Raw genomic sequence first — 11,476 nt, forward strand, 5'->3', positions numbered from 1 at the left:
CCGCGGGCGTGGGGGGCTGAAGGGACAACTGGTATACCCGGCGGTGGGCTGCGGCGCGCCGTGTCCTTAGGGCCGGCCGCTGAGCCCTGGCGCCGCTCGTGAGGAAGAACGAGCGCTGGGCGGGGGGAGGTCGGCGTTCCCGCCCTCCCGCCGCCGACTCCGCGCTGTCCTTTGCCTCYGCTGTATAGGCGGGTTTCAACAGGGGCCCTCTCTGTCGACCTCGATTGCGGCTGCACCCAGAGCAGCCACGTACCCTGAGATGAAGCCTTTAAATTTCTCCTAAAGGACTTGTCAAGTTATTATGTTGTTCAAGGCAGTTATTAGAGATTGCTGTAGTTAGTTTTAACTAGCCAAAAGCTGCATTAAAAAGGTTATTTAATTTTTAGCCGAATACTTAGAAAATCATACAGTATTTTGTAGAATTTTGGGTGGCTTGTGACTTCAGCTAACTTGCTTCAGAAAGAGTGTTTGGTTGCACTGGCCTCCCATGGAGCATTTTTTCCATAGGTGTATGAAAAAGCTGACTTTTTTTCTTTCTTTTTTCTTTCTTTTTTTTTTAAACAGCTGAAAGCTGATGTAGTTCCAAAGACAGCAGGTAAGACAACATCCCTTTAATATTAAAGGTTTAGATTGTAATTTGCAGGAAAAATATTCTCTTACCCTTTAGAAACAGAGATTTACCCTATTTCCRTGTTTCTTCCTTGTTTAAGTAGAAAAGTATGACCTGAGCTTTGTCATAAACCAAGCTAATGAGGTTATGGTTTCTTGTAGTTTTTTCAGATAGTTTAATTTCATAATTTGTGGGCAAGCACAGAGTCCATTTGATGGACTATCAGTGATGGATAAATATGGTTGAACACTCATTARTTTTCATTGAAATCTGACCTCAAAACAAATAGAAGAGGGTAAATCAAAGGCATGGTGTCTCTTAGCTTGCTAAGAACATACATGATTTTGTTCTTGTCAGCAGYTGATCAGTATACCTGTGTTAAAGTTGCGTTTTTTGGTTTTATTTGTGTTTTTTTTCCCTTTGTGTGTTTCCTTCCTCATCACTTTTAGTGGTCCCAAGAAATTTGCACTTTTGTTTCTGTTCCTAATAGATGAATATTGTAAGAGAAATGTATCATTTTCATAATTAATATAGAGACTGAAAGCTTGAAAGGCAGGAAATGAAACCTTAGACTTCAAGGGTTTTTTTTTCTTTTTTTTTCTTTGTTAAGAAATAACAGCAAAAGGAAGGAGAGAGCAAAGAGGGTTGCATTTGTACCTGGTTCTGAGGCTAAATGGAAGTTATGTTTCCACAGCTTTATACCAAACTTTTTTCAAAGATGAAAACCACTTAGTATCAGTTATACCTTAAAGATATAATATGCTTTTTCAAGAACAAACTCAGGACCTAATTAACTGTGTTTGAGTACATCATATGTAATATATGGCAACATACTATTTTATGCTTTGTTTATGCTTTGTTTTCACAGAGAACTTTAGAGCTCTTTGTACTGGTGAAAAAGGTTTTGGGTATAAGGGATCCACATTTCACAGAGTGATTCCTTCATTTATGTGCCAGGTAATGGATTTMTTTCTTTGGCTGTAATATTTGTATATATTTTATATGTGTGTGTATTTCTAGAACTTTGTAGTTAAACCAGTAGTAACACCTGCTTTAACTTTGCTAACTATAGAATAAAGAAGTGACACTGTGGCTTGTGTTTCTTATCTTTGCGCTGTGACTGTTGCTTAGCACCTCATTTGTACGAGTAAATGCAAATTCTATATGGAGTGATTTAAAAAAAAAAATTAAGGCTCAGGCTCTGAGTTCTTATATAGCAATATACTTTAGTATGGGGCATATTTGGCAAAGTGGCACTTGCTTAGAGGAAGCATGTGTGTAGAATTGCAATCAACCTTGTGCTCTAAGTGAGCTAAGAAAACAATGTTTCCATTCGGTATTCTTAGTAGCATAATCTGTTCAGAGCAGATGTTAAAAAAATGTGTGAGGAGGGAGTTTTCTGAACATCTCCCTAATGGGGGAGAGAAGAGGGAAGGGGAGCAAAGATTGGGATATGTTTTGGGGATGGCACATCTAAAGAGAATTTTGTCTGAAAAGGCAATTCTGATTAAAAGATGAATCTTTCCAAATTCTAAAATAAAGACCGTGTGTAACAGCATTTTTCTCTGGGGAAAAAAGGCCTTTTTGAAAGGTATAGGAGCGTTTTGTTTGTTTTAATCATCTCTGCTCCTAGCAGATGGGCAGGATTTCTGCTGTCATACTGCACTGGATTGTATGATTGCTGGTAGTAATCCTGCCTTTGCTTAAAAGAAGCTAGTTTGCAAGTGTTGCATTGTAGGATGCCTTTGAAAGGAACTTTAGAGGAAGGCCATAGTAAACATGTTTCCTTTATTAACTGATGACCTTGGTGGTCCCCCTATTTATTTTAAAAATAGAGCACTCTAAATAAGAGGCCTGTTATCATGCTATTTATAGAAAGAAAAAGAGAATAACTATGCTGTAAAGGATGTATTTTCTTGTACTTGAAATGCAAACTAGATTTTTATTGTGGTGAGAAAGAGGCAAAGCGTAGAAGTCYTGCTGGGATCATAAATATACATGCACGCGCACACATCCTAATCACAGTTTTGTCACTTCAGTTCAWACTTAAAGTTCTGTGTAAGCAGGTCCTAATTGGCTCCCTGTTTTGTCCCCACAAACGGACCTAAATTGAGGATGCTAYGTGGCTGGCTGATATGGTGAGATGGTAAATGAATGTTTATTAACTAGCCTGTAGTCATTACGTAAGTGGAAATACYGTCATAGGTTTCAAATAGTTTAAAGCAGGAGTAAACAGGAGAGGCCATTCCASTTGTTGAGATGGAGTGTTAACGTGATTCAGGCAATTGGTATGCCCTAATTGGAGCTGTCCTATACAGGACCTGACCATTCAGATGCCTCCATGTGACAAACAACATACAAAGCRTGCCTCAGGGGCTGCCCAGGAATTGCTATAACATCACATGTAGTAGATTGCACAAGGTGAGAATGGGAAGGTGAACATCACGTGAAACACTAGGGATGGGTTCTTGTTTGCCACTGTGGGTAGTATAGTTTCTAGGAGAGGAGACAGTGGAGTGCTAGAAGCAGTGTCTGGTGTTTGCCTTCAGAGCTGGCTGCGATTGTTAGTTTTGCGCCTCTACTGACCCCTGACTGGTGGCCTCTACCGCAGCAAGCGGAGTGTCGTTGCAGGGCGTTAAAACAAACCAGCTCAGGCATAGCACAGGGTAATGAGGTAGATRAGACTCTATGTCGACAGTTTTTGTTTTGCTGAAGAAAAATGTACTGTATGAGGGCCTGATTTTGTAGCTTCTTTGTCAAGGATATCCTCTTTGGTTAAATGCTTGAATTAAAAGAACAAATGTGAAAGTTCTGGACTGTTATTCCCAGAGGTCCTTAATTTCTTTTGGTTATCTCTGTCAGTTCACCTCTGACAGATAGAATTACAATTATCTGGTTTGTTCAGGGCTATCCTGCCGTAATCAGAGGTGCCTGTGTCTGCCCGCTTACATAAGGGAGCMTCAGTGACTATTCAGTGCTACTTTGTCGGTTCTCAATGCTTAAATAACAAAAACAAGAAAAAGCAAATAAAATGGTAATAATGGACATCCTGRCTAGAATTTATACCCATGGGAAGAGAGAGGTAGGAGAGGAGGGAGATTTGCATGTAGTTTTAAATTTAGATGATTTTGCTCTGAGGACTTCAGTATTTCTTAAAAATACTGATATTTTTGTTGTGTTGCATGTGATAACAAGTTAGCACAAAAGGGTTATTTAAGGAATTGTAGCTATGAATTAAAGAATATCAATAATATCTGCAGCAGACATTTATTTTTAGCTTGATYATGCCTTTTCCTGCTTACATGATTTAAAATTCTCCTGTGACCTTGCTGATTTTTAATCTGAAGCTTATGGAAATTTGCTTGTTTTATTACTTTTAACTTAGAACAGGTGATTGTTCTCAATAGTGTAAGTTCTGGTGTAAAATAATTCCTTTGTGTTCGTAAAGTCAATAGCTATTTCTGTTTCAGGGTGGTGACTTTACAAACCATAATGGAACAGGTGGAAAATCCATTTATGGCAGCAGATTTCAAGATGAGAATTTCATACTGAAGCATGTAGGACCTGGTAAAAAAATCATATTCTTTCTACCTTCTGATGACTGTAACATATAATGATGCATTGTCATAAAGATGTATTTAAAAGAATAGATGTTTTAGATATGTAGGGTACTTTGTAATTACAAAGATACTACTGAGGTTTATCATCGCTAGTGTGACTATTGGCAAAAGTCGGCCCACAGTAGATGACGGTGCCACTTTTCATTTGATTATGCAAAATAAAGTATAGTTGACTTGTTTTACTTGAAACTTTTACAAAGGTGAAGCTACTGCTTTTATCTTCTCCTGTAAGTCACAAACTGGGATCTCTGATCTACTACTAAAAACAGGCAGATCCTTTTATGCTCAAGCCAAATCTTTAGCTTTAAGGGAAATTCCTCCATAATAATATCTGATTGAATCTATAGCCTGATTTGGATTCTTGCTCTTTCATCACAAACTATTGCTACTATTGAGTCACAGTGAAGGTTACCTGCTATTAATCAAATTCAAGACTTGGTACAAGTAACTACATTGTAAACATTCTTGCTATGGAGAAGGTAGCAGAGAGGCTGGGGTGGAGGGAATAGTAAAAGACAAAAGAAGGTTAGAATTAGATATAGTTGGAAACAATGTGACCATCCCATCTTCTCCTCTGTCCAGCATTATCATCACTGTGAGCCTGAATGCATAAAGAAAAACTGCAATTAGACCAATATAATAAGCTGCTGCTGCTGTTTTTCTAGGTGTTCTTTCAATGGCCAATGCGGGACCCAACACGAATGGATCTCAGTTCTTCATTTGCACTGCAAAAACTGACTGGTAGGTTATTAGCTTGGCATATTAGCCTAATGAATTGATGCATGGATCCAGGAAGTTTGGAGGTTTCTTGGTCTGTTCTTCTTATTTTCCAAATTACTTGACTTGCAAAAGGAAATTGTATTGTTTGGTGTAACTTGGGAGAAGCACTGGGAGGGTAACAAGTTGCTTTACRTGCAGTTAGTATTACTCTAGGCACAGGAAACACCCTATACAATGTTGTCTCAACTTTCCTYCCCCTTCTGGTGGATATAGTAGTGTGCTTCTGCCTTAGTTTACCTCCACTGATGTCAGATTTTTCCATGTTTTAAATATAAAATGGAACCCAGTGAATCTAATGGTCTGGTACACACACACACCAAAAAAAAAAAAAAAAAAAAAAAAAAAAAAAATAAAATAGTTACCAGTAAGCCTATGTCTTTAAGTCTGTTTCCTAAGATTAATTCTTTTTTTTAAAAAAAAAGAAAAAAGGCATAGTGCCATCACTGCAAGGCACTATGTCTTGTAGCATAGTGCTAAGACTGCAAGGTCTTAGAAGCACACCTGTAGTATYAGTGTGGCATTCAGAGGGGTCTAACTGACCTACCTTATTGCCACATTGTAGCTAYCCATAGAATATTCTTTATTCCTTCTGCCTTTTAGAAAGCTTTAAGCAGTGTATCTCAAGGAAAACAAGTCAGCTCCCCCTCATTAGGCTACTATGATCCAGAGCTTTTTTTTTTTTATTATTATTTTGGTCATTTGGAAAGCAGTTGTTCGTTTTTCTTAATCAGGGTTGATCTGCAGGTGAGCACTACAAATGATCTGCTGATATCCTTTCACTGAGCTTAGTTTGGTTTAGGCTTTCTATTGTTATTTTAGGTAAATCTGCCTTTGTTATTTCTGTTACAGGCTAGATGGAAAACATGTTGTTTTTGGACATGTAAAGGAAGGAATGGATGTCGTGAAAAAAATTGAGAGCTTTGGCTCCAAAAGTGGAAAGACCTCCAAAAAGATCGTCATTACTGACTGTGGCCAGCTGTCGTAACCTGTTGCCTGCTATTCAGGACAACTTACATACTGTGAAAAATGAACCATAAAAAAGCATTTCTGATCCCATGAGTGGCCCCTTGGAGTGGGGGGCCATTTAACTTGGGATTTATTTTTTAACATTAACATTTATCTATGGGGCTACTTAACTTGATCATATTTTTATACCTCTACTGAATAGTACTGATTAAAAACAACAACCAAAACATATTTTAGCTGAGCTACCTTGGTGGTGATTGCTGCACAGGTTTGATAAAGAGCCCAATTGCATTTTGAAGAAAGTGCAGTTACTCAGAAGCATATGTAACTGCAGTGTCAGTATCATTCTTAATAACTGGATGATTCAGCTGTTAGAATCCATGGTGGAGTTGGCAACTAAGTGTTACTGGTCAAGATAAACTGAGAACTGGTTTCCTTTGGTGCTAATAAATGCCTGTTATGCTGTATTTTTCATCATATTGAAAAACTATATTGCCTAGTGTTCTCAAGGCTATTTGCAACAAGACTGACACACGTTTTCTCGCTAAGTCTCAATTTGAGTCCAYGTTTAAACCAGTAGAATTAATGTGTGAAGTTGTTGCAGTTTTTGTGCCAATTAATTTATATAGTCTCATACCACTRGTTCCTTTAAAACTGAAGTTTTTCCAAATCTGCTTCAATGGAGCAATTTTACTTTTGGGCTAAGTAAATTGCTTTAAGTTGAATTAGCCTACTGCCACAGCTCTGCCTGTTGATAAGACTGCAAACTAGCCAAAACTAATCATGAGACTTTTTTTAATGGAACTGTAAATTAATCTGAAGTACTGCTCTGTTCTAAGATCTGATTCTGTGAAGAATACAATACAGTTCTCAATAGTAGGCTATTTAGGCACCTTCAGAATAAGTTCAGGGTATAATGAGTTTGCTTGGATATAAAATAGGCCTTTTTGCTGCTTTTTAAATAATAATAATAATTATTACTGATCCTGTGAAGTCAACTCAGCTTGGGAATTACTTGAATCATGACTTCTTTTCATGCCTCATAACAGAAGCTAAAATTGGTTACCATGGAATCACAGGGCTTCCTTGTTGCAGGAGAATCATGGTAGTTTATCCACAAGAGAGAATGAATCAGATAAACACATTTCCTTTATATAAACTGTTACATCTTATCTGCAGTCTTCGAGCAATAATAGACATTAAACTTCACAGTATCACTTCTAGAATCACTAAAGCTGTAAAAGTATTAATACTGTGTGTGTGKGGGGGGAACACTTGAATGCTTTCAYGTGATTGTATTCCTATTATTGAAGAGAAAAACAAATGTGAAGACTTTCCAAATGTGAGTTTACTTCCCTTGAATTCTGYTGATATGTGAGTCTAAAATTATTTTGCACTAAAATTTTCCAGATATCTACATAGTTCTGTATGCAAAGTACTATTCCAAGTGTGATTTTATAGAAAATGGAATTGAAAAGATCTGCTATAGTTGTTTCATCATTGTAGTAATTTTGAAATGTTAATTTGTGCTATTTTACCTTACTTCAATATTGAAGTAACTGATTTTTGTGTGCRTTCACTTAATTTACGTATAGAAAGTAATTAAAAATGGTTCTGTCACAAAAAAGCCTATTCCTTTCTTAAGTAAGACCTTTCCTACTTGTTTGGTAGCAGAGGTGTGAGTAGCTGTCTKCCTGGTAGTGAGTCTGATCTAGTGCTATTTAGAAACTGTGTTGTCATGCCACAGATAGAGCTGTCAAGAAACAGCATAATGGTACCATGCCTTGCCTGCCAGTAGTAAATCTGGAGTATTATTCGGTGTATGGATAGCAGTTTGGGTTTTGAGACAGTTTCCTTGCTGATCTATTCTATCAACTTGTGTGTGTGTGTGGGGGGGTGTTTTTCCCTCTGAATTCCTCTTGTAAAAAGTGAGAGTTCTAGCTCTTCCTACTGAGATGCCGATTTCTTAATATTATCTTCAACCATACAGCAAGATTCCAACCATTTCCAATCAGAGCTATTTGTAAATTGGAGAGTCCAATGCAATATGCTTTGCCACAAAATAATCCATTTTCTCCTTGTAAAGCCTTAAATATGTAGGGCATCATGTATGGCATGATGGTGTGTTATGCATGGTTGTGGCTTTTGCTGACAAACTTATGCCCTAACTTCTGAAGTATAAAAGTTGATATTTTCTACCAGTGCTTCTGGTCTTGATTTGCAAATAGAAATTCAGAATCAGAATAACACTGARGTCAGGCACTTGATGTGCCTCAGTTTTAATTTTAATAGGGCAGGCTTCAATTCCCTGATACAAGTTTTCAGCATACTTAGCCAGAGGAAAGTGTTTGCTACCCAGGCAGGTACTTAAAATACTAAAAAGCCATGCTTTAAAAAAACTAAATAGGTCAATCTCTCTCTTTCCCCCATTCCCCCCCCCCCCCCCCAACGTGTGTTCTATGGCTATTTCTGGCTTTTCTTACCCCCAATAACTGTATATACACATACACACGTGTATATAAATAAAATGTGGAAAATTGCTGCAATACAAGGTGAGGTACAGTGCATTTCCCCTCTGCMCAGTGATTTGTTACTTTTACGGCTTGGTACTGCATCAGAATTCAGAGGGAGAACTGCAAGGCTTTTGCTCAGCTGATGTGCCCTGAAGTCTTGGAGAGTCCCTCTTTTCGATGAAGCAGAGTAATGAGATCAAGTCTTTGCTTTTGCACTGTGAAGAATTTATCTTTGCACCAAATGATCRGTGTAGATCCAGTGTCTTCCAGTGCATTAGACTTTAATTGTTTTAATTTAATAGTTTGGTTCTCGATTAGTGTATCTTTGGTTACAAATTCTACTTAAGATCTTAACAGTGGATTAAATACTTTCTTAGTAAGCATTTATAAATGGCTTACTAATGTTTTTATTTTAAATGTCACAAGTTTTAATCTACTACTTTGTGCACTGCTGAATTCCGGTATCTCCATATTCTTCTCATGGACTCCCATGAATGCCTTACGGTCCTAAAACCTTAATTTTTAGGCAAAAGGTAACACTCATTTGTCTTGTTCCCCGCTAGATGGCACTAAATGATTGCCTGTTACTTTGAAGCCAGCTGTGACAGGTTTAGTAATAAGTTTTTGTTAATAAGCACAGTGAAAGATCTCAATATCACAAAGTGCAGTTCAAACCAAATATGGATGAGGAGCAAGTAGAGTTACAGTAGTGCTGTTAAGAAATTGTCTCAGTTTCCTTTTGGTCACACTGCATACCTCTCATTTCATTAGTTCTGAAACACTGAAAGTTACGGCTTTTAATTCACTTGTTGTGCTAGGTACAATTCATGTGATACGTTGAGAGGCTGTGTGCAGCTCTTTCAGGATGCAGAAAGAGGAGACAAACTAGTAAAGTAATAAGGCTTTCCTAACTATAACCATGACAGCATGTTGCCATGTTGTCTGGCTTAATAAATTGTGATGAAAGATGTTACAATGGAATATATTGATATAACTACATAACTAATTTCCGTTTTAATTGAAACACTTTGGGGCTATTGATTAGAAATCCTGCACAGCTCTAATAACTCACAGAAGAAAAAGATATTCATTGCAGAGTCATGATTAGGAGATGAGCTGAAGGATGGTGGCTGTGCTACTGCAAGTTTCSCCCTTGATGGTTAGAATAAAACTTGCACATTGAAAGAGCTGTTATACTGTGCGGCCCATCCGGCCTTCTTCTGGTGTGAGATAGGCACACATTGAGAAAATAGTACGTATGGTAAACAAAGTGGTGGTTACCATAGCTGTAGGTCCAAATGCAACACAGCTAAGAAATAACATGCTCAGAGAGCACCCTTAGGTAAAGTGTAAATAAATATACACTGAAAAAACAAGTTAATATTTCAAAGTTGTTTCAACAAATCCACAAATATTTTTGCTTAGTCTCATGCTTTAATTATTTGTTCCAGACTTTCTGCTCACATAAATTGCTTTCATCAATGCTAGACAGAGCCTATGTCTGTTTGTTTATAAGGTTTGAATGCTTTGAAGAAGCAACATTCAAAGTATGAACTATTGTTCTCCTTTGTAATGCTGTAGAATCAGCTGGTAGCAATATAGCAGCAATCAGAACCTCTACAAAGGGATTCATTTAAATGAGTATATATCATTTTATATGACTTTTCAAGGGCAATCTGGATGCCCTGCTTCTAGCTGAGAATTTGTAGCTGGGCAGGCACCCTCCACCCAATTTAGAAGTAGCTGGGCTAAGAGGACTTTCACCTCCAAGTGAAAACCTTTTAAATCTTGAACTGCAGGGTTTTATTCTGAGTCTGATAGAAAGACAATATACTGAAGGACGTTTTGTGGACCAGCCGATCATAAATGAATTTTGGCCCGAAACCTTYGCAACCCAGGGCAGGTTTCCAGCCTCACGGGAGGGCGCGGTGCCGTTTTGGTCAGATGAACCAAGCCGGGTGAGCGTAGGGAGCAGCAACCAGCTGGGTGAGGGCAGAGAGGTGCAGGTGACTGCAATTAACAATGTTTTCTCCACCAAGAAGAGGAGGAGCTTCTGCTCCTGCCTCTTTTGCACCTGATGGCTCCTCCACAGCATGTCTGTGTGAGGTGGTGGTGAGGGTGCCTGGGGAGCAGGGGCTGCGCCTGGAGGAGCAGTGACTCACTGCTGCAGGGAGACAAATGGCAGCAGCAAGGCAATTTTCTTGCCTCAGAGCTGAGGATGCACACTGCAGGGGCATGAGTTAAGAGGCGGTTTTGCTGAGATCAGGAGTGTGGGAGGATTCTCACCATGAGCTATGAGCAGCAGAAGATGAAGGGGCTTTGAGGAGACTACGTGTGGCACGGGAGCTTACAGTCTTAGGCTAGAGAGTAGCCGCTGCTCTGCGCTGGGGGTTTGGGTGGGAACGAGCTTGTTCGGCTTTGGGCGCTGTGCCTCAAAGGGAGGGAGGCTGGTGAGGCCTTGTTGCAGAAGGCTACTGGTACCTGCTGTGCGTCCTTCTGGTGGTGGAGGACATGTCCTGGGACACGTTTTGKGAGAAAACGCTGCTGATGTTTCTGACTCGAGTTCAGTCCAGTTATRCAAAAGTTAACCCTGACTCAAAATTGCTTGCTATCTGTTGGCTGGTAAAGTGAAAAAAAAATCTGGAGTTATATCATCGTTGGGGTTGAAGAAGTCAATGAAGATTGGTGAAGGCTCTTACTCAGCAGCACGCCTCGTCATCTAGCAGGATTTTGGCAAAGCTTCCAGGCCTCGGTGGACCTGAGCAGAGCAGCACGTGCGAGGAGGTAACCGTGTGTGAAGGCGGCTGCTTGCCGCTGTGCCTGGGGCGTCCCGCCGGCCCTCGTCGGGGCGGCCGCGGTCCGGGGCGGGCGCCGTGCGCGGCGTTACCTGTGTGCGCGGCGCTTTTGCCGCTGCTCAGTGGCCCCCGGGCTGGCAAAGGGCGTTTCTCCACCTCGGTGTCCGGAAGGTGGAGGCCCGGCCGGGGCCG

At 39.7% G+C, this 11,476-nt stretch overlaps 1 protein-coding gene across 1 annotated transcript in view; it reads left to right on the forward strand.

The window, feature by feature from the left end:
- Window positions 1–7,603, forward strand: part of PPIF (peptidylprolyl isomerase F) — a 10,078-nt gene extending 2,475 nt beyond the window's left edge. Inside the window, exons 2-6 of the mRNA XM_085312182.1 lie at window positions 508–595; window positions 1,479–1,567; window positions 4,081–4,177; window positions 4,896–4,971; window positions 5,860–7,603. Coding sequence (XP_085168308.1) covers window positions 508–595; window positions 1,479–1,567; window positions 4,081–4,177; window positions 4,896–4,971; window positions 5,860–5,995 — 486 coding nt within the window. The 3' untranslated portion in view covers window positions 5,996–7,603. The remainder of the gene's footprint in view (window positions 1–507; window positions 596–1,478; window positions 1,568–4,080; window positions 4,178–4,895; window positions 4,972–5,859) is intronic.
- Window positions 7,604–11,476: the final 3,873 nt, after the last annotated feature.

This window comes from Rhea americana, unplaced genomic scaffold, assembly GCF_003343005.1.
Source record: "Rhea americana isolate MKP2758 unplaced genomic scaffold, rheAme1 scaffold_36, whole genome shotgun sequence".
In the NCBI taxonomy this organism is placed as follows: domain Eukaryota; kingdom Metazoa; phylum Chordata; class Aves; order Rheiformes; family Rheidae; genus Rhea; species Rhea americana.